The 23,072-nt window shown below is 41.0% G+C and overlaps 2 protein-coding genes across 5 annotated transcripts; one reads left to right on the forward strand and one right to left on the reverse strand.

Moving 5' to 3' along the window:
- Nucleotides 1-6,810: 6,810 nt before the first annotated feature.
- On the forward strand, nucleotides 6,811-12,262 carry LOC111251557 (myosin regulatory light chain 2-like). 3 transcript variants are annotated; one of them, XM_022808231.2, is made up of 4 exons: nucleotides 6,811-6,944; nucleotides 10,279-10,465; nucleotides 10,634-10,856; nucleotides 11,714-12,262. In XM_022808231.2, the coding sequence occupies exons 2-4, from the start codon at nucleotides 10,348-10,350 to the stop codon at nucleotides 11,874-11,876; spliced, it is 504 nt and encodes a 167-aa protein (XP_022663966.1). In that variant the 5' UTR covers nucleotides 6,811-6,944; nucleotides 10,279-10,347; the 3' UTR covers nucleotides 11,877-12,262. The 3 variants fall into 3 exon arrangements, with proteins under 3 accessions (XP_022663966.1, XP_022663964.1, XP_022663965.1); XM_022808229.2 differs by lacking the exon at nucleotides 6,811-6,944 and adding an exon at nucleotides 6,951-7,116; XM_022808230.2 differs by lacking the exon at nucleotides 6,811-6,944 and adding an exon at nucleotides 9,733-9,883.
- A 2,036-nt stretch (nucleotides 12,263-14,298) lies between these two features.
- Nucleotides 14,299-22,034, reverse strand: LOC111251911 (uncharacterized). Of its 2 annotated transcripts, XM_022809026.2 has the most exons (4): nucleotides 21,251-21,387; nucleotides 19,356-19,464; nucleotides 18,049-18,320; nucleotides 14,299-17,766 (listed from the first exon to the last, which is right to left on the reverse strand). In XM_022809026.2, exons 2-4 carry the CDS (start codon nucleotides 19,426-19,428, stop codon nucleotides 16,498-16,500), a joined length of 1,614 nt encoding a protein of 537 aa, XP_022664761.1. In that variant the 5' UTR covers nucleotides 19,429-19,464; nucleotides 21,251-21,387; the 3' UTR covers nucleotides 14,299-16,497. The 2 variants fall into 2 exon arrangements, with proteins under 2 accessions (XP_022664761.1, XP_022664760.1); XM_022809025.2 differs by lacking the exon at nucleotides 19,356-19,464 and having other exon boundaries at nucleotides 21,251-22,034.
- Nucleotides 22,035-23,072: the final 1,038 nt, after the last annotated feature.

A 23,072-nucleotide genomic window follows, 5' to 3' on the forward strand; every position in this document is an offset into this window, starting at 1 on the left:
CTTTTTTTTTCCACTTCATTGCCACGAATAATATGAAATAAATTATCACTAAGCTAAAGAGTTCCTTTGTGTCGAATAGAAATTGTCTGTTTCTGCACTGTGAGGTAACCCAGCCACTTGACATAATAGAAACAATGGTTAGACCAATTTATTGTGGATAATTCATCATGCTATCGCTTCTTGTTACTCACGCCACCTCGGAGCATTACAAACCCGCTCAACACAACACTGTATAGCATTCATCCTGAAGCTCCATATTATAAGGTATACGCAATTTTCAAACAGTCTCTCCAAATTTTATTTAGCTACCACTCTGAGGGTCATACGGCGAAATAAACAACTATTCGTAGTAATGCTTAGGATGCGAGGCGATTCTGTAAAAGCGTTTCATCTAGCGCGTCTAGGACATCGTATACAATGCGAAGGTAATCGAAGAAAAAACTATTGATATGAACCAAAATTTACTCTGACACCGATATTATAGCAAGAATTATTATTATAGGTAAAATAATATGTCGGTTACTGCCATTAAGTCACTGCTTCAGAACACTGGCTCCCAGCACGAAACGAAGCGTGGCTATGCCTGCATTTTAGTATTATCATTGTTATCCGTTATTATACGAGGGCTACAAGTAGCTGCAGCTAGAAAGTGTGTCTGGGAAATGGAAACGGGAAGTGCGGAAGACGCTGCCATATTGTCCTGTCAGTTTGGAGGGACTGTATACTTGTCGAGGAAAGGCGTCTCGGTGGCTGAACGACACATTTATTTTAAACTGTCTGCAGGCATCAATCTTAAACCTGAAATTTTCGGTGGGTTTAACTCAATATTATCTGTTAACTAAAAATCTCGGGTAACGTTGGAAACCATTTATCGAAATAATGTAGTTACAAATCCGATGTATTGCTAACGCGCATTGTGTACACGAGACTGTTTCAAGTTCCGCATGAATGAAAATTTACCTAAGTTGGCTTTAGCGTTTTTTTAAATAATATGAATATCCTTTAATAATAGTAATATTTTTACTCAACTTATTAAGGTGTTGATTTTACAGACGCTGCCAAGTATGCTACAACATGCACTACTGTAACTTCGCTAAACTTATTCTGGATCGTTTTTTAGAATGCAAAGTATTTTAATCCTTCAGAATTTTTCCCGAACGTGTTAGGTATAGCTCCAAATACATTTTGTACTTCGCAGTCCTCCTACCGCCATCACTTTCTGCAAGCGAGTCGGCATAAAGAGACCTAGTTGTCCTGGCGGAAGGTCACCTCACCAACGATATGGTGCTTCTAACGGAAAACCATCCTTCGAGGGTTTGGCAGCCCAAAAGGCCATTCGTCTTCCCGTGCTTTTGGGGCCCTGAAAGATAGGCTGAACTAAAACAAGTTAGATCTCGTATATAGGAACGAGATGCTAATTATGAAAACGATGATAAAGTCGTATACCTCAACAATAATTCGCGGTCTAATCGTGCCTTTTAAATAGACAATACTAAGGAATAGACTCACATTGTTCATCCACTGTCGCATAATTTAGAAACGCAGAATACATTGTATTTTTTCTGCAATCTTCCACATTTAGGTTCTGTTTTAGCGGAGAATGCAGACATCATAAGAAGGCGTATTTCTTCAATATTACCTTATGAAAAAATTCATTTATCATGTGTTTAAACTCTTTTAATAACAATCAAACCACTGCTACGATTGACCACTTAACTCTGCTCAGAGCACATTATGCGCCGTTTGGTCGAAATCATTTAAGAGTCAGCTTAAAAAAGTAAAGCCAAAACCAAGCTTTTTTTTGCTGACACGAATTGTGTAATATTTATGGAAACGGAAATATAAACCCTAACGCTCATACACACGTAGTTGTTAATATTTTTTTGATGGGGGCTTCAGTAGTACTTTTACGCGCGACCAGAATTACTCGCGGAACTTTGCGTTATGTGCGCCACGTGTGGGTCCCCAGCATCGATTTTCCTATCTTATCTCTAATTCTTGATTCTCATCCTAGGCTTCAGTGTTTACCAGCACGGATTTTCTTATAACAGTACTACAAGCTGGCGGGAAAGAGTGGCGTGTATCATTGAATCAATTTGTTAATTCTGAATAATGATAATCAAGTGTAGTGTATTGTTACTATTACTGCAGAAGAGGACCAATGGAGGCAATGCGATTCATTGTCCACTACTGGATGGTAGATAGATCACAGGCTCTCAGTACCTGGTACTGCTCCGAAGTTCAAGCTGTCCCGGTGCGAGTCATCTTCGCAAAACTTCAAGTACGTCAGATATTCTTAAACACAACAAACGGGGAAGTGCAACTTTTACACGTATAAAAACAGAGTAAATCAAGCAAATACTACAAATAGCTTAAGAATTAAAAATTCAGAAAGGTATACGATTGCCCTTATGGTCTTTCCTCTCTATACAACTTTTATAGAACATCCAGCTTATTTGCGAAGTTAACGGGAGTAACTGATGAATACTACTAATAGTAATAATAGAATCCTATTTATTTTGTACACTGCTCAAAGAGCCTTTAAAGATGAAGTATTCATTTAAGTAACCAACTCAAGGCAAACTCGGCAAAATGCCAATGTACTATCCCTCTATTTGTCAAATGGACTATGTTATTAATAACATTCGCCTTTTGTGACTCAAAATGTACATTTGGTATACCTAATCACTGCATAAAATTTTTCATCTTCAACTATGCTAAGATAAATGAAGTTTTTTTTTCTGTTCCGGAAAAAGATCTCCGAAGAAAAAACTCAGAAGTGGCTATAACTTATTCGCAAGCTGTAGCAAAACGATGATACATTAAGATTCATTAACTGAATCATCCTATTGATTAACTTCTATGTTACTCATCCACTATTATCTCATCTCAAATCATTTGCTAAATCGATTTAGGATTAGAAGAAAAGATCAATTTAGGTTTAACTAAGGTTTTGTGACAGAAAGACCGGATCCTTTCGTAAGGAAACCTGCCACTCTGCTTACTTACGCGCATCACGACTTTCTGCACGAATGTTGCACGTATAACAAAACTAAAATGTAACTCGGTAAATTTAACGTAATTTAATTCGTAGTATTCGTATCGCAGAGCTAGACCAATAGGGAACCCAGATTGGGAATAAGTCTTCGTCTTAGATTCTAAGTGAGCAGAAACAGAGCGAAGAGTTCGCATAGGTGAATCGCCTAGATTTGCTCTTTTTACACTTTTAGAAATTGGTTTCTATTCGTTTATTTTTAGGCCTGCCAAACGAGCTGCTTACTTCGAATACCGTTGCAGGAACTTCAACGCCAACGTTCAAAATCTAGCCGTTTACCGACCTACAATGAAACGTTTAACCAGCATTGACGTACTCGTATAACAGTTTTCTTGTGCAACATTACTGAGCGTTTTGCAGGGCTTCTTAGCATTTCTATACTTCAAAATGCCCAAATCACTCTTAAATATCAACATCAAATTGTTCGCCTTGGTTTGTAGTAATCAAAAGCTTCATATACACAAATCCATAACACAGTATATTAACAAGTATATGCAATCATTTAAAACACTTTGCGTCATTTAAGTTGTACGAGTTGTTCCTCATCTGGAGCACCTACATGCATCGTCAGGCTTCTGGAAACCTCGTTTCCTGTAGAACTTATGACGGAACGTTTGTTTAGGCTGTTTTTTTTTCTTCTACTCACGGTTCCTTATTGCACCCAAAGCAACTTCCGACTATTTTCGAATCAGCATAACATAGAGCTATTAGTTCGACATTTAATCAACTGAGGTAATTAAATTTGCTATCGTTGTTAAAAATCGGCTTGTGGCTAAAACTTTAATTAATGATTTCTCAAGCATTTTTTCAAATGGTCTATCTTTGTGTTTCTTATACCTTTATCTTTAGGTATACATATATATATATATATATATATTTAATATTGTACCTCTTCGATAGAATCCTTCAAGATAAGCTTAATCAATTCCGAAAGCACTTTGATTTTGATCGCTGTTGTTCCAGGTCAACGACTTCCTTGAGCTGGTTTCCGTATTCTCAGACGAGAATATGTTTTGCATGTATCGATCAACTGTAAAAAAATAGTTAGTCAGCAACCCACGAAGCAGTCATTATAACGATAAGGTCAGGACATTACCCAATTCTGCCAGAGCTTTTTCGACAGGTTCATCGAAATCGCAGAGTGCCTATATATCATCATGTATTTGAAAGCTATCAAGGAACAACGACTGGCAATTTATTCACTAAAATAGGAAGGTTCCCAGACCATTTTGATTACTGCACATCTTCTATATATGCTCTACGTAAATATGAACAAATAAAATCAGATATAGCCCAGAGTTTCTGTACAGCATAAATAACGATCTCGGTTTTCTAAAAGTACATTAATATCAAGCGACTTGATAACAAAGGTGCATTCCTGGGTAAATGGCTTTTTACTCAGTTTATCAAGGTGTTGGTCCTGCAGACTGCTAGGCATAAAATAAACAAATATTGCAGTCTTCGGACTTCTGGTAAGCTAAGTCGGGCTGTTTTTGAAAGGCTGAGTCGAGTAAGGATGTCTGAGTTCTCCGACATTTCCCTCAGCAGTGTTAAGTGTAGCTCCTAACAGAGTAATACCTTTCATTAATTTGCAATTTATAGAAGTGCTCGTGGGGCTATCGCCTTTGCGGTTTTGTTGGAACAGGACAATACTCTAAGTACAACGAACGCTGAGGTACGTTTAACTCCGCATGAATGCATTTGGTGTTTTTGGAAGAAAGCTAACTTCCTGGAGGACCTGGTGGCCCAGGAAGTTGTCCCCGTGGATCTCATAGGCTCGGAGAAACGGATGGGGCAAACTAAGCGAGGACTGTATATGAAAAGCTGAGGTGTTGTTATCCATGAAAATGCTGATGAAGTTGGAAATTTCAATGATAATGCGTAAGCTTAAATACATCTAAACAGAATAAATGCACGCTGCTAGTTTAGTATTGCATCATTCAGGAACTGCAAAAAACAACCGTGTATTCCTCAGGTGTAATTTTGCATAAGTTTGTTTAGTTTGAGTGAAGAAGACAATCATGTTAAGAAAGCATACTTCTCTAATAAAACTCTGCAGAAAAGTATTATATCGACCTTAAGTATCTTTATGATATTGTTCAAGATGGCCATGAGTCAAGCTCTTACTGTTAATGTGTAAAATATTTATTTGTGGTTCTCCGTAGCGGGGCTAATTTGTCATCCTTATAATATTGTTCGTCCTTTTATATCTATCAGTTCCAAAATCTTTGAGAATAAGTTTCTTGTACTCAAGTAGTTAACTTGGTAGTTCCGTCAATGGATTTCGTGCCTGTGTTCGCTAAATGGGACAGGTTATAAAAATGTTTGATTGTAGTGAATATTGTAAAAAAAATGTACAACACGTTTCGATCATGCATTATAAAAAAATCACCATATATCCAGCCAAATAATGGAAAGAGCCTTGCATACTCAGGTTTCTTCGCAGTGGCGGTGTGATGACACGTTCCGAATGTGAGTCTCTCTGTGGAGTAAAGCGAAACTGAAACGCACGATGGTTTCTAGATAGACCAAAAGTGTTGTATGTAGGTGCAATGCATATATATATATATACACATTTAAGTATATTTTTAGATGTATAATTGAGCCGTATAAATCTAGAAATCGGCTCTTATTCATCTACTTTCGGGCTGGAACAGCGCCTCTAAGCAACGTGCAACTGCACGTTTTGAGAACGATGAATGTCTGTCATTCTCAACATCAGAGAGTCTGTGTAATACGTTAACTTCGTGAATCAAGCCGAATTTACTGACTGTCACTTGGGCGTATCGACGTACTTTAGCGGACGAACGCTATCAGGAACTACTAAATAGAAGCTTTAAGACCATGTATATTTGAGAGATAAGCACTAGCTCAAAGTAACCTTAAAGTGTCCAGCGAGAAATGACATAAAAGAATAAACATATAAGGCTATTTTGTTTTATACTTGAGCAGGTATTATTTACATATAGCACTTCTAATTATTATTTAAAAAATTTGCCGCGTTATTCTCGTGTCCGTTTGTAGCTAGCTCTCCCAGATGCCGAACTCGATAACCTTTACAAGCTCGTAATTTGACAGGGAGATTCTGTACGACTGGATAATGCTTTGTAAACAACACGATAGGACAAGTCAAAATACCGCAAAGACCCGGGACCTAAGTACTGACATATTTTAGATTAAAAACGGCGTAAAATCTCTCTAAAAAAACATTTCACTAGACAATTTTTTTGATAAACTAATAAAACAGATACAAAAGGTACATTGGTACAAAGAAAAACCTAGAATGATTCGCAGCACGATTTGGTCAAAAGGATTGCAAGCGCCATCTATAATATTTTCAGGCTGTAATGGGGCTTCACATGAGGTCAAATAGCTCAAATTCCGAGTCGATCTTTGATTTGACAGGCGCCAGTTTTCTTCTTCAATATTACAGACTTTAATTTATATAGCCCTTCAGAGCAAACACAAAAGTCAGATTTAACTACGAATATTTGTTATCATGCGGCTTGATCAACCTGCCCACATGTAATCTGCAGATCGTGCTTTCTGTGGTGCCCTACCGCCGCAACAGATTCAGAGCACAGCTTAGTCGGTGAGCCAACGCACACTGGCACAATCGCCTCTCGTCCACATTCGTCGCCGCATCTGCTGGAAGTACCGGTGTTTCCCTAGATACTCGGAGTTCCGCCCAAAACTTGGTTACCCTATATCGAGAAGATTCGCTTTTAACAAGCAAGAAACTTACAAACCACTACAGCCGCATTCAAGAACTGCTGTCGGCTGTCCGAGGTTAGCACCGGTGCCCTCTCAAGCCCTCGGTTCGCCTTAGCCCACGGCCGAGTTAAATAGACGTCCTCAAGCAGCAATCGTTCACTACGCCATCGGAAAGGTTAGTGAGTGGCCCACGTGTCTTCTTGAAGCGGTTTAAGGATTACGGATTGTTTTTTCGCGATAGTAACGCGCTAGGTGTCCCACCCCAACGAAGTCTCCCGCTTGGATACTCTGCATTTGTGCTGCATTGTGCTTGAAAGGATACGTCGACCTTGGAGCCCGACCCTAAGGTCATAGTCAGTCTCTTATCTGCAGTGTCTGTGTAGGATAGAGAAAAGGCTGTGCGTATAACTCTAAACACGCATCCTCGCAAGGGTCTAATGGAGCAGAGCAGTGTATCATGTAGCCCCGACCTGTTCCGTGATACCCCCGTAATGATTCTCGATTGCAGCCACCCCTATAAAAGGATAAGTGACCTAGGGTAGACGAACACATTGGAACATGCACCATTAAAACAGGGTTCCGTTAACCTGGCGCAAAATTAAGACTGGAATTTATAGTCCACAAGAGTTTTGCAATGGTGTTGTAACTTTAAGATATCTAGTAGTTATTTCTCATCTTCACGCCTCTTACGTAAAAAGTGGAGTGTTTCGATGTTTTTTTTGTCTGCCTGATTCCGATAGATGACAAACCGTGAAAAGGAAGATACGATTAGTATGCGTGTTTTACATAAAGAGACCTTGTGCTCAATACGCAGCTGTCTGCTTTTATAAATATGAAATCGTGAAATTAGAAAGATGTATCGATTCTGACATTTTTAGCCATAGCCATTAGCCTAAATTAGTATTTACACAAAGACGAGCTTTACCCCAAAAGCCCAAAAGTCACCCCCACGTGATGACTATCGCATTACAAGGAAAGTGGCTTTCAACTCGAGGCTATGTACATTTACTTCGAGTATCAATATAAATAGCCCGTCTATCGACAAAGTATTTCTAATAGCTGAAATGCTACCACAATGAACCTTAGCCCCACAACATAATAAATGAACGGACATTATACAGCAAATGATCTAGTAACAGTTGTTCTATAGAATAAATATTTTACGGTAAAAAAAATTATCGTCTAGTTCCGTTTGTACCACATGCGAAATAGAACATGAACTGACTTCTCCTGCACCGCAATTAGTAAGTTTTTAGATAAATATGTCAGGTAAAACTATTTCACACATGAAAGTGACATGTTGTTTTTGAATATCAATCTCATAGTGACCAGTTCCAACATTTTACATGTAGAGTATTCAACACGTTTAGCAACACATCAGCTTACAACCGGTGTTAGTCTCGATTAGTTCCTTCATTTATTCACGCCTTTTTTAAAGTATCAGAGTTGCAGTGAATGTAAAGCCTGCGAATAGATAATTCCCTATGCGGAAATCGAGCCCCGTGCAAAATGAATGCTCTCCAACATGGTCCATGTTCATATCGGTTACAAATGACATTTAAGCTCTCGAGTCCATATAGATATGCTGTACTCAACTTGTATTTCTATAGAGACAACATTTCATGAATGGCCGGTTTAAGGACCAGTGACAGTTGAAAAAAGGTGCATGTAGACCGATTCCAGAAAGAGGAGCAATAATAGCGTATGAGTTTGCAAGTTTTTAACATCGCCGAAAACGCGAACACTTCATGTAATCTACTTTTGACAAACCACCGGTGGTTTGTATTCGATTTTCCAGCAAGGTTCAGATATCAGTCTTCGGTATACGTACGTCGTCTACCAGCCATTAACGGATGGCTGGCCGACCTAAAGAGAAAACGTTGCTCAAACGTTAGTTGAAAGTCAACCACAACACGATGGGAGAAATGAATCCGGTCTTGTTCGCACCAAAAACAGACGTATATCATGAAAACATATGGGCTTCTAAGAGGCCACGTGTTTATCGTAAACTTGCGAAAAGTCTTACGATTGGGGCCACACCCAGACGTTTCAGCATCTATACTAACGTATTTTAAACTGATAAGAGGGTTGGGGAGCAATAAGTATTGGTAAGTGTTGTATCATATGGCTGTGTCATATTCTTCTTTAGTTCGCTGATCTTCAATTTTTTAATTGTAGTTGTGTGAGATTATCGTCGCAGTCACTATGAGAACAAGTTTTATGTACTAATATCATCCATGTTTTACTGGAATTAATGCCTATAAAGCTGTCGACCGGGACGGCCGCAGAATAGGCCGAAACTAGGTCGCTGAAGTGATTCTAATGTTCAAGAAAGGGATGAGAAGAGGAGTTCAAATGATCGACGAAGAAGTGTAGCTCGGTCACAAGATTTGTAAGAAGAATTTTTCCGAAGCTCATTTTATAGGCAGTATAATCTTCGAGATTTGGGGCAACGATTTATTTTCGCAGTTGATGGCGCGCAGACGTCACCTCCGTGTCTTCCATTGTTATCCGTCTGTTACTAATACCTGTTCAGAGTTATTTTCTATCCGCAGGAAGAGCATATTACTTCCTGGTTCAGATCGTACCGGCGGCGCTCCCATAGAACAGAGTTGGTGAGCCCAAGAGGGTCTCCCGAAATTGCAAACACAGTAGCTTAGTTCTTTCTTAAGGAAAACGTCGTAGTCACGCTTTTCGCAGTATAACATTCTCAACGAGTCAAAAGGTTATTACTAGAGAGAATCGTCTGCTTGCAACCCGCTGGTAGAAGGTCCTTTCACAAGATCTCAGTTTCTTTCCATGTTTAAGCTAGTAGGAACTACTCGAGACCTTGTATACCCGCTAGGTGGGTAAAAATAGCGCGGTCGAAAGCGCAAACAAGGGTCGTAGCTAGTCATCCTGACACAACGGTCCATAAGGCGGAAAGGAGAGGGCGACCTGCTGGTGGGCCAGATTCTAAAGCCTTACGGAGAGCCGGGTCAGGTTCGAGCAGGCCAATTGAAGAAGACGATAGAGAAATCTTCCACTCTCCCTTATACGTCCTCCTGTTACATTCTGAGATCGAGCCCTGTTCAGACAGACATTGTCCTGAGTCTCTCACCACGGTTGGCTTAGGTAAGTCTTCTGTCCAATGCTTTGCAACTGGCTTCGTAATGGCACAGCAAAGACTATGGCATGGTGGTGGACCAATGGCTGTCGTCCACCCAAAATTCTTCATTGCCAGCGACCGGCAACCCCATTTTGAAAAACTCACGAAGTTCTGGAATGGGGACGAAGAGCACCCATTTTATGTGCTTCCCGCATTTAAAGTTTATAAGTGAAATGGTTCGTCAATGATGTGGACGTGGTGAGGTGGTACAGTGAACTAGTTCAAATAACTCGACATTTATCTAACTCAAAGTCAACAACATCGACCATTTCCTAACATCTGGAGGTCAAGCTCGTCCTCCTATCTATGCTTTACTGAGGCTCAATTGAGTACAAAGGTCAAGCTCTCTTTCTGATTTCAGGAATTTCCAGGCCCGTAGGCATCCCGCGAGTTCTCCTTCACTTCGAAGAGGTTCCGCACAAGCACAGCAATGGCCGGATCAAAAAAGAAGGCAGTGAAGTCCAGTTCCAACGTGTTCTCCATGTTCAGCCAAAATCAGATGGCTGAGTTCAAAGAGGCCTTTGGATTCATCGACCAGGACAAGGATGGTAAGTTGTTTCGCTTTTGCCAAAGCCTCACTGAGTACCTCAATATTCCGTACTAAAGTGAATTGTTATATAGCATGTAAAGTCCGGAACGGAACGTGATTTTCTATGCATTGTGAGTGTTACACTGGCCGGTGCTACTCATAGGGGTGACCTTTCTGCGCTGTGTAGGCATCGTCTCAAAGAACGATATCCGTGCCACCTTCGACCAGATGGGACGTCTGACGAGCGATAAGGAACTCGATGAGATGATGTCCGAGGCCTCTGGACCTATTAATTTTACCCAATTCGTAACCATCTTCGCTAACAAGGCCGGCGGAATGGACGAGGAGGAAACGATTGTCAACGCTTTCACCATCTTCGATGACGGAGACGGCACCTGCACTGAAGAAAAGTAGGTGAAACATCCGACCGTTTACCGCGTTATAATTATAAACATGTAACTGTTCCCAACCTAACTTTTCACCCACGAGTCAGTTGCCGTTTTACGTCTCATTAATGTTCTCAAGATTTACGCTGTAGTGTCGCGTGCATCCCTGCTACCTATCGGCGTCAGCGTGTAATATTTAGAGTCGAAAACCTGGCCCCGTTTGTCCTAGAGCCCGAGCATTCTCTTCTTTCCAACCAGATCCGCCTCTTTCGACATAAACCTACATAGCCACACCCGCTCTATATATGGTAGTCAGCCTCATCTAACCAAGATTCTAACCGCGACTGGTTTCGACATCATCGCTATGTTCGCAAACGGATGACCTACTATTTCTTTTTCTATCTGCGTTGTTACGTTGTACCATAGCCAGCCAGAACCGTTTAACACTAAAATGTCTGCAAACGAAACACATGCACCGCGTTGATTCTTGGCTGATCTATATATCGGAGATGGCACGTATACAAATCGTTCATGTTAAGCGCAATTTATAATCCCTTTAAAAAATGCTTTCATCGTCTTTTTAACCGTTTGATATCGCGGTCAGGTGAGCAGAGCATAACTTGTAGCTGCTGAAGTATATTATCTATACCTTGTTAATTACAATGCCTATCCTTGAGTCAGTTTCATGTTAATTGGTTAAAGTGTATGTAGCTCTTAACGAGTTGACGAAATGAAAACAGCCGAGCAGCTCTGAATGTAAGTTTCTGCGCCATATTTATCGTCATCTAGGTCAGTTTGATCGTCATACCCATCGATCTCTTGGACACGTTGCATTCTATCAGAGATTGATGAAGGGATGTGATTTGCGCTTGATGTTACAGACTACGCAAGATGCTATGCACTTTCGGCGAAAAGTTAACCGAGCAGGAAGCCAACGATGTGTTCGCTGAAGCGCCCATGGATGGCTCGAAGATTAACCTGAAAAGGTGGGCGAATGTGCTCACCAAGGGCTGTGAGAATCCTGAGGAACAGGCTGCATCCTAGATGAATCGAGGCGCTTTTCCATAAAATCTTCCAGCATCAAACTTCAACGATACTATGACGAAACAATGATAATGGCGACGAGATCCAACAGAAATGATAATATATGCGTCTATACAGCGTTACTACGCCGAGTACAAGCGAACGAAAGGAACACAACGAACTAATATGGCCAGGAAAAGCGGCCAATCTTCAGGCGACCGAGTGCGCTCTCGGAACTAGTTACGCTCGTAACGTCGCAAGCCGCTCGCTGTATATCAAGTGCCTGTAAAAAGGAACAAACTGTTAACATCAAAGATCACAGCCCGCTATTTATTATAATTTGATCCAAGTGCACAACTTCTCAGTTGACGTCTAAAATAAAGTTCAAATCTTTTTTGTACCAAAAATCCTTGCCTAATTAGAAACCATTACTACTTAATATCAATTATGTTCGATCGCTATAATACGAGAAAACATATTGGCTTCACTTACTAACGATACTTACAAAATTTTCACATCATAGGTAGATACATTGTGCACGAATGGGCAGATGGACGGGCAGATTTACTTAGAGAAAAACAATCGACGCAACTGGCCTTGCTCAAGGTGCAGTAAAACAGATAATCGAAAGTATGCTAGAGAGTAGATTTTTGCAACCTTTGAAACGACGACCATTACGGTCGGGACATTAATTGAAATACAGATTCTATTAGTACACTTAACTAGGTCTTTTAACACGGTAGCTATCTACTTTTGCAAAAAAAAGTTCTGTTCTTTTCCCCGTCTGCAAGCGAAAAGCAGGTGAGTCTCTGCCAATACACCAACCATAACTATTCTGCACAACGGAAATAAAAACAGTAGTTCTAGCGACGCCACAGGATTAGTTCTTTTCCTTGTTAATTGCTGGTAGTTGTAGGCTTTTTTCGAGATTATTACTTGGCGATATATAAGATTGAGCAAACCCTAACTGATTAGTCCTCAATACCTACATGATTCTTACTTCACAGATAACTCGAGGAAGGTTATCGGTGAATTCAGTATTGTATCTTGCTGATGTGTAGTTTACTCGAATTGCTCACAATAGTTTATCAATACAAAGAAAACGGCGAGCCACCTGGGATCGTTCAACGATATATTTAGTAAGGTGATTTTTTGGCAGTGAAGGGCGTGAGAGGTTGAAGTGAACGAAAAGGAGACCAGCGCCGAACGATTCTTGTTCTGGCCAGTGAAAAGAGAGTTTGATACCTTACTAGATAACAAGAGATACTTTTTCAATTATCGCAAGATCAACTGGACGTATGTACACAGAAACATAACACAGCTGAAAATTAAACAAAATTCAAGCGAATACCATGGATTAGGCAGCACATAGCCTTATTGCGAACAAGGCAAGAAAGGCCATATAAACGTGAACTAAGAGGAAAAGGTCGCGTTTTAAAAATGCCACTTCGAACTCAGCGTAGGGACATTAACTAGATTCACATACCGCTACAATAGAGCTAGAAATCCAGTAGTGCATCTTTTAATCATACGCCCATGGTGTATATGTTATCTAAATCTCTAAATCTGCTTACTTTTGTCTGAATCTACCGTCGACACGTATGTAACTTCATAATAGCTCTATCAAAAGTCCGCGGTATATAATGCTCGTGATTATCGGCCCGGCTAAAGAAGACCTAGAATTTTTGTGGAAGTTTCAGGTTAGTAAACCCAATTTTATTGTTGCTGAATCGCAAGACACACAGCCACTTCAGGATTACGAAATGGACAGTAGCAGTGTGATTTTTCAATACATGTTTTTTAATGGACTTCTGCTAAATGTGTTTCATCCATACCATAGACGCATTTCCTCATTTTGAAAGCGTCCGCAGATTAACATGATTGAATTTTTTTTCATGGTAATAAGTAATCGTAACCCGTGGATATTCAGTGTGCCAACCAGAATTCTCAACATCCAGGTTCCTGTTATCTTGTAGCTTGACTCGTAGCACGTAAAACTTGCAAAGCAATTCATTGGGACGTCGCGCCAGAAGGACAACGTTAACTTTGCATCATGATTTCATTTCAATGATATGAACAAGATCTATATCGCTTGCACGTGTGATGCCTTACATTCCAGCTCCCAGTTTCCGGACATGGGCCTGATGATGCTTTTTGAATTCACGTCACGAGCAGATTCGTCAATTTCCCTTCTCCCAGGGGTGCACATCATGGCAATACGTCGTCATCATCATCGTCATCTTTGTCCTGTTGTCCATCGGCACGATCCCGCTCGAGCAAACACGAGCGGCCGGATATGTGATATTGAACCAGTAGCACTTTTGTAAACAATAGTAACCTGCATTTATATAATGTATGACCTAAATAATACTTATGACACAGACAGGAGCTGACGAATAATTATTCCTATTATTGGGAAACAAAGCGAATTAGAACCAGATCATCGATTGAGCATCTTTATTAAACTGAACCGTTTATGCTGGGGACTATTTTTATTTAGAGAACATTTGATCAGACACCCAGATTTCTCATTTATAACTGCAGCGGCAGCAGACCGTAGAGTCACTGATGAATGTCTAGTCCACGGTTTGTTCTTGACGGTTTCTTACTCTCATCGTTGCCTACTAGACGAAGAACGTCATTTCTAAATTCACTATCCTTTTGGCCTAAGCTCGCTAACCTAGGGCTAAATTTTCTGCTCAGTTTTTGCCTTTGTTTTTGATTTATCTATCCGGCTTCGGATGCGATCTGTCCTCGGAGTTGGTAACGGATATTGATATTTGAGTTATGCCTGCAGGTGGACTTGGCCTTCGACAGCACTCTGACTCGGAGTCGTTTGGTTTTCTCTGAGAAGGCTCAAATAAGGGTCGGCTCGCTTTGTCCGCAGCAGTTAGCATTCGAGGTTGATTTGGCTTTGAACATGACGCATGTTTGTTTTTTGGGATATTGTTTCCTTTATGACTGTGTTTGGCTTCAATAACTTCGCTAAGCATAAAAGATCTATTAGTCAGGGTCTAACTAGGCTGCTAATAGATACTTTCACGAATCGACTCGTACGGCCAAGAGTCTTGAGGTTCGATTTGTTCGCACACAGTCGCATTAGTCGAAGAAGGGTGAAGGTTTAAGTAGTTATTTTTGTGGGGTTTCTGGTTGACAAAAGTTAACTTGGGTTGGCCGAAACGCTGGCTTTTTCCACGAAGCCGGTGGCACTGGTGTAGTTAGCCGGGCGAGGGATACCGTCACACAGTCTGCTGATAAATCCCTACTATTAACGAGGTAGCACTCCTTGGTGCGCTATCGAAGTGAGTCGACGTGCAGGTCGACGCGACGACAGGACGATCCTGATTTACAGTTCCATGAAATTCAAACCATGGTAGTACATTTTGTCTACCAGCTTATTCAGTGTTGGGTGTTTCTCGAAACGAACGGTCAACGAAGCTGACTAGCAAATATATTCGACGAACGGAAGTTAGTTTTAGGTACTACGTAAATGTTGGCACGGTGAAAGGCACACCTTTTCTAAAGCTAGCCATGCATTATATATATAGCCTATGAAAAATAATTCAACTATTAAGTCAACAAACCCAAATTAGACTAAAGTTGTTGATTGGTTGTCCTAGTCTATCGAACATCAGCAATGTATTGCGAATTTGCAACGCCTCATCAGGTTCCAGAGGTTTACGGCTTCGCGGAGAACCAGCAGATTCTAATTTTTTTCTATCCACGAATAGTAAATCATACTCCGCGAATTAAAAAAGGCTGTGATTCCGAAGTCTTATAACAACCCGCCAACTCGTTTCAGAGAAAAGTATCTTCGGCTTTTCCGTTTTATGAAACAGTCGGCGTACTGACTGGTCAAGTAGATAAAAACGCGTCGGTTGTTTGTTCTGCCAAAGCTTCGTCTAACCCTGACTTTACCGTTTCTAGTTGTCGATTGTCTTCCTTCGAGTAAACGTTATCAAGATTGCTGGTTCCTTTGTCAGAACTGTACTAAGCAAACCCCTGCAAGTTTCACATCTTTATGATAAGTTGTTATTATTAGGCACAAATACGAAATACATTTTAGAAAATAACGGTAAAGAAGGCGGCCTATAGTCTTGTTGAGTGTATTTCTTTAGGGCGTACTCGAATCTGTGTACAAAAGCCTTGCTTGCAGTGTCTATTGGTATTGGATTTCTAGAAAGTATATTCCACCTTTATATAATGCGTACTGTATACTTCAAGCACAGCGGCATAATGGAAAAAATTAGTGATACAAAGTAAACTCCGAGCGTTCTGTCATAGTGTTTCGTTTAATTCAAGGCTGCTTCTCTCTGTTTTAAAATCACAAGGATACCTGTGAATATTCCGACTAACGCCGAACTCTCATCATGCGCTTTGCAGATCATGTTTTTAACATTTGCTTATGGACGCCCGTTCATTTGCTCATGAAACCATTAGCTGTTGACGCTTCTATTCAAAGTAGACTCCGGGCCCCTCTTCATAGCCGCCGCAGGTCACGAAGTGTGTTACATTGGATACAGTACGAAGTTCACGTCTGCACAAAATTTGGGAACCCGTCATACCTAATCTTTATCTGTTAACGTTGAATGTACCTGTCACAGCTATATGACGGTGTATATCCATGCTTTGCCGAGTTAGATCACTTATTTTTTGGTGTGTTACCTCGCAGCGCTTGCCATGTTGTTTCAGCTGGGACTATACCTTTGCCTCGTCGTAAGTTTGATGCGCTGTGATGCAAAAACGTCTCTAAGCTTGTTGCGGGATCCGATGCTTGATCAAGCGTAATGTCATGTAGCAATAGTCTGTGCGGTGGTAAGCCCGATTCCGTTAAAAGATGACTGTTAGGAAGTTCGCTGGGTTCCAAATTACTGTAGCTGCTTATATAATTCGGTGTCCTCAGAGTGACTGGACGTGACGAATGGTCAGACAAACAATTATATGAATTTCTAGTTTCACTTCCAGCTGGCACCCCGCTGTGATCGTGATCTGCTGTTCGTCGGTTCCGCTGTATGATTGAGCTACCGCATATTTCACAGTAATCGTCATTTTGATCACCACTCGAATTGTCGCTTAAATCACTGCTTAGGTCACCATTCAAATCGGTGCTCGTTTCGGCAGGCAGCAAGTGACTAGAGTGCTTCACGCTTGTGTCACGATGATGATGGTAACGATGACGATAACTTCGTCGTTGATGTCTGCTTGATTCACGTGGAGGATTCAGAGTTGAGCTTTCCTCAACAATCATTTGTCGGCTATATGCTGGACTTCCATTTGGACTCTGTTGTGAGCTAGGTGGACTCGGCATAGCAATTAACTCCAAATTAACCGAGGTCTTCATAGATGCTCTTGCGCATAGCGGTGTAATCAGGTTGAACTTCATTAGAGCATTCGATGACGTCTGCGATGAATATCCCGTCCGCGTGCATTGTGCTCTCTGGTTTCGATTCTTCGGACTCTCAGCGTGCGGCGAACTATCTTCCTTTTGCGTATAGGACGGACTGCTCCGTTTCGCACTACAAAACAGAGTGCTTTCCTTTGGAGCGTCCGACGTACCGGTATGTTTTAGACAGTGCACTGGCTCGTCGTGCTTGAGAATGTGTTGTGCACGACCCTTCTGCGAGCTATTATAATTTATGGTGTGTGGAGGAGTGGCGTCTGTGGGAATATATGCTAAACTGCACGCAAAACTTAAAGGTGGTTTGGCACTATACGATGATTCTAGTGTGTCAACTTCCGCATTTGACACGGAACGTGGCACGCCATGTACACAGCTTGTATCTGTGCTTGAGGGCTGTGTACCAATGTCCTGTTCTAGAGGGGTCGTTCGACTTCGGGTGTGTTTATCCGGCGATGCGGGCGTAACATTGCTGTCTGTCGTCTGCTTCGCTAACTCAGTCAAACAAGAACCCTGCAAGTTTTACGCCGCGACATTGTTGATGACCCTGATTAGGTAGCCTTTCATTAGGGTTGCCATAATAATATTCAAGAACACACTTTCTCATATATGTCAGTTGTGAGATACTTGACCGTCGTGCACGTGTTTCGATTCTGTCTGTATATAAACACAGAGATGAAAAAGGTGAAAGACACTGAAATAATCGTTTTTTGTTTTGCTAATTGTATATTCTGAACAATCGTAATATTAGAGTAACGGAATAACCATCTATCTATGTAAGGAGATAGGGTCAACCTTCTTTCGACAATTGGGCTTGTCACATTTGTCAAGCAGGGGCAGATGATCGTCCTCGGAGCTGCGGGTCGATAGCTGCTGCAGTCGTATCTGGGACATAATTTTGCTACGAAGCTTCTTACGAATTTGTTCAGCCATTTCTTTATCAAGTGCTTCTACGAGACTTGGCGGCGTAACGTCGTAAAATTCTTCAGGCAGGGGTGTTCCATATTTTTTCTGATAGAGTTTCATGCGTGCCGCAGTTCGACGCAGCTTACGGCTCTGGTAACGATCTTTATACAGCAAAAAACATATTCCCGAAAACAAGAAAAACAAAGAAAGATAGCTATCAGACATTGTAGATGCTACAATTTGGATAGGGTTTAGGATAGGAGATATTCTATCTTACGTTTCGCAACAGCATAATACCGCAATAGTGGGTCAACTAATAATTATATTTCCTCGTGGCAAAAACTATCAATATCACACAGAGTTCTATTAATCCTTAAACGGTATTGTCGATGTGGTATATCATAGCCGGCAGGAACTATACTACCCAGTAAGAAAAGCGTCACTACAATCATTGGCTCTTAAGCTAAGTGAGGGCACTCATTAATAACATCTGCTTGTTATTCAGGCTGATCAATTTGCTCTACATTTTCGCACTAGGGTAGGCCGATATTTCTGCGTCCGCACGCATAATGGCCCTCCAGTAGGTCAGAAACACACCCACTACCGGTCACTACCGGTTATTTTTATAGAAAAAAACCTATAGCAAACGGATAGTTTTGCACGAGCTGGCCAATATGTTCCAGTATTTTTGCTAAACCGCCTGTTACCCGAACGACGGATCTTCTGGGTTTATCTACAAGAACAGACTTTAATAGGATAATGTGCATCATACATCAAATTCTAATCAACGTTTCAATATATGCTTGCGTATCACAGGAAATAGTCCTCGATTCTCAGTGAGTTCAGGCATATAATTTATCAATAGCGTTTATCAATCAGAAATAAGGCCTAATCGAAGTTAATCTTGCCTATGCAAAACGGTGCGATTCGTTTCTAGTTTAGGCCAATGAACGCACCCCTTTAATAAAGTACTGCGTTATGCAAGATATAATTCTCTTCTTTTAAACTGACATACATCATGGCATACGTTTTCCGCCAGTCAATAGTGCCGCTTCTGTTTTTTAGGATTATTCCGTTGTGATTCATCTATGAAAGTTCTCGATACTGTTAAATCAGTGATGACATACGCGCTAATCGTTGCCCTGTAAGTACTAACTTAAACGTCGAAAATGTAAACTGTACATAAAAACGTTTACCTTCGATAGTTCTAGGTAGTATTTGTTCCTCTTCCATTCGAGTCACTGATATTATCTTGAGTAGCAAACTCATTCGCCTGTCAAGTTGAGTACGTCGTTTGCAATGTACCTGATTTCAAATTTGGTATTTTCCTAGTTAGTATACTACTCTACAAATAGGTGTCGAAGCTCATATAGACTACCAGTAGAACAATGGCTAATAGCGCTTTTTCTATCGTGACAAAGTTTTTGACGGAGAGGCGTAAGGTTTCAACACGTAATGTTCGTCGAAAGATTAGATAGGCTTATGGTCAAAATAACGAACGTAAGCCGAGGTTTTTTCTGCAATAATGTAAGGACCGATGGTCAAATCGTATCTATAGCAGACTTTCTCAAATTTGCAATACGAAATGTTTGAGCCCACAGTTGTATAGAGCTGTAGCTTTGCGCCCCAAGACACTTTCATAGGAGCGCCACGACCCGGGCCTGATAACAAAGTCCGTCGAAAACCGTAAATTGGATCCGAAACACGCCACTTTCAGTGTTATACAATCGTCGGTTTTCGACATACCCATGTATAACAAAAGCACAAGTTTGACGAAATTTGCTAATGTTATTATTTCACATATTGTATATTAGCACAAAAAAGCTTAAAAATAACAGCACCACGATATTATAGCATGCATATTTTGATGGAACTGAGCAGTTATAATAATTTGAAATAGGTTTGCCCCAGACTATTAAAAGACTATAAATAAGACTATCTGTCAAGTAACTGACGCTGAGTGTCAGTGGGTATGCCTTTGATGTTATGTGTTTGATCTCAGCTTCGAACTTCAGGGTGGCACCCATTTCGTCAGGTCAATCTTGTCACGATAGCAGAAACAATCGATATGAACTACCGAACACGCACCATACTAACGTTTCTCGCAACTACAACTACTGATTACATAAATAACGTGTTAAGAACAAAGTCGACTTTTGAGACAGAGGACGTAATTCCATCACGCCAAATTTTGAAACAAAACATACGACAAAAGATGCCTCTACAGGCCTGTGGCCGGTTGAGTTAGTGCTACTCACGATGGTATATCAGCCAATTCAGTATGCCCTACCCTGACAACAGTATATTGTTATCCTCACCTACAGTTTCCTCAGGTGTTTAATGACCTACTTGGGCAAAGGTTTAGTAGTTCTGGTCGCCTCTATGTGCATTTAGCCATGATCAAAGGCTGTCATAAAGCTAGCTTATTAGCGAGTCGCTTATTAACCGTTCCTCAGTGAATCGTCCTTTGCGTATAAAGTTTATCACCAATCTACCAGGTGTGGCTGTCTTGAGAAATCAGCCTTACTATCGAAAACACTGGCTCCAGCTACCGCATGCCTTCGTCGTACTAATAAACGTCGTTGGAAGAAGCTCATAGGCCCATATGAAACATTCAACACTTAAATTGCTGTAGACATTAACACTGAATGTGAAGTAACGATCTCAGCTCGTGGACCTATGAAGCCACGCTAACAGATGGATCAGCGGGCCGAGCCAGTTGAAGGAACACCTAAAATGTTTATCATTAACTTGCAGTATTCGGCAGATGTGCTGCACCATGAACACTTACCATAATGAAAAAATATTTTCTAGCTTAACGATCTACGTTAACATGATTCTTTAAAATAAAAAAAATCAGATAAAAGCTTTCAGCTTGCTTCTGTTGTAATGTCGGTATGATCATCAATGGGGAGCGCTTCCTGTTGTACACGCGTCAACGTTCTTGCAAAACATGTTTGCTTCGCACGCTGTCGTTGCAGCTGTTGAGAACTGAATTAAACCTATGGTGTTCTTAAAGAATGTGCGTTTCAACAGATTATTTTTATTTGCTTAAGGTCGCTCAGCTATATATCCTGCCTAATGTACGTACCCGGTTTCACGAACGGGGTACCCCTTGGCTGAGGTGACATGACCTGTATGATATCATCCTCACTAAATTGAACTTTCTTTGCTGCACCAGCACTCGAAAGCGTTGGATATGATAAAGGGCTTCCTTTTGGAGTAGGGCCTGTAGTTCCTGTCTGTCTGGTTGAAAGAATACCACAGACGGCACCGCCACGAGTGCTGCGTGACCCGTCGGCTTCGGGCTTCCTCGAATCTTTTGGCTGGTCCAAACTGGCGCCATTTTTATTTCCTTTTGATTTTTCTGACGGTGAATTCAGGTGTGCGGAGTTTTGTTCGCGACGACTGAACCACCTTTGGATCGTCATCTCTTCATCATCATCGCAGACGACTCTCCATTCCTGCGAACGGCTGCCGCCAGACATCCGCGCACTCCACTTTCCACTGATTAACACGAATCGATTTGGACTACACCGAAATATCCTTTCCTTTCGAAAATAGCTAGCATCGCTATAATCACAGCGTTGTCAACGCCATTTAGATTTTGAATAGCTCAAGAACATGTTGCATCAACATTAGTTCGATCCAATCACGCGATTACAACGTTGTGAAAGCAAGACTACAGTATCAACAGGCACGCTATAAATTATCTTCACCTAATTGCGAAGAAGTCTCCAGTAACCTTTGCCTGTCGATGGCAAATGTTGGATAGAAATTCAAGCGCCTCAGTCCTTGTCATATCAGTTGGAAGGCAACCATGAATGAGTTAGAAATTCGTTTTATCGATAAAACAAATACTAGAACGCAAGCTTTAATTATGACTGAGTCACATTGAGTTAGGCAATTTCCTGCTAAATACATTGGCTCGTTTAAGAAGAAGGTGTATGAAGGCTTAATTCAAAGTTTTGGCGCACGGTAGTCATAACCTTGCTTGGTGTCAAGGCTACCAGGAAAACAGGCAGGGCAGAAAATACTTATTTAGATCCTTTCATTGCTAAAATCACTCGAAGGGAGATATAGGAGGTGAGCTTATATATGGGTTGCAATTTACCTAAAATTATCGTCGAACACAACCGGTCCCACGGATAGAAAATCATATATCGCTATATCCGTTAGAGACTGTCCTATTATGAGACCAAAACAGGTTCATTGTAATCAATTTATTTCTAAGAAAATACCAGCTGTAAACATGCCGTTCACACATATAGCCCCAAAAGGTGGGGTTATATAGACTAGAGGTGGGGCTATATAGGCAACTAGTGATTCCGTGCAAACAAATCAATAATTTAACAACGATTAAAGAAATGTTTTTCTTCTTAAAAAAGGCTGTCATTACGGATGAGAAAAAGGCCGATACTCTTTAATGATTAACAAGCTAGACAGGACAAAGAGATTGATTCGTCTACCATTGTCCCTCATGAAGTTTTGTTGCGCACAGTTGAACCGGCTGTTGAATGGCCCAACTAGTAGGACATCAACGAGTTATACCTCGTTTTGAGAAGTGAGGAGGCGCAATAACAGAAAGCGCGCTGTTCTTCAAAGCGGACCGGACCCCACCACCACCACCTACACGCTATCATACATGAGCATTATTCTGATATTTCCCACGGTAAATTCTAAGCTATGATCATGATTGTTCGCAATGTAATGCGTATTTTGTCAATATCGTTTTTCGAAACAATGCTTTAGTAGTGCCAATAATGTCGTCCGGTTTTCTTTCACAAACAACACCGGTCGGTAACAATAACGTCATGTGGTACGAGTACGAAACTACGCTATGTTGACGCACGTATATACAGATAGACAGATCTGTAAAATTAGCATAGATAGCATCCGTTTTCATACAGATA

The sequence above is a fragment of the Varroa destructor genome, unplaced genomic scaffold (assembly GCF_002443255.2).
Source record: "Varroa destructor unplaced genomic scaffold, Vdes_3.0 BEIS01000005.1, whole genome shotgun sequence".
Taxonomy (NCBI): Eukaryota; Metazoa; Arthropoda; class Arachnida; order Mesostigmata; family Varroidae; genus Varroa; species Varroa destructor.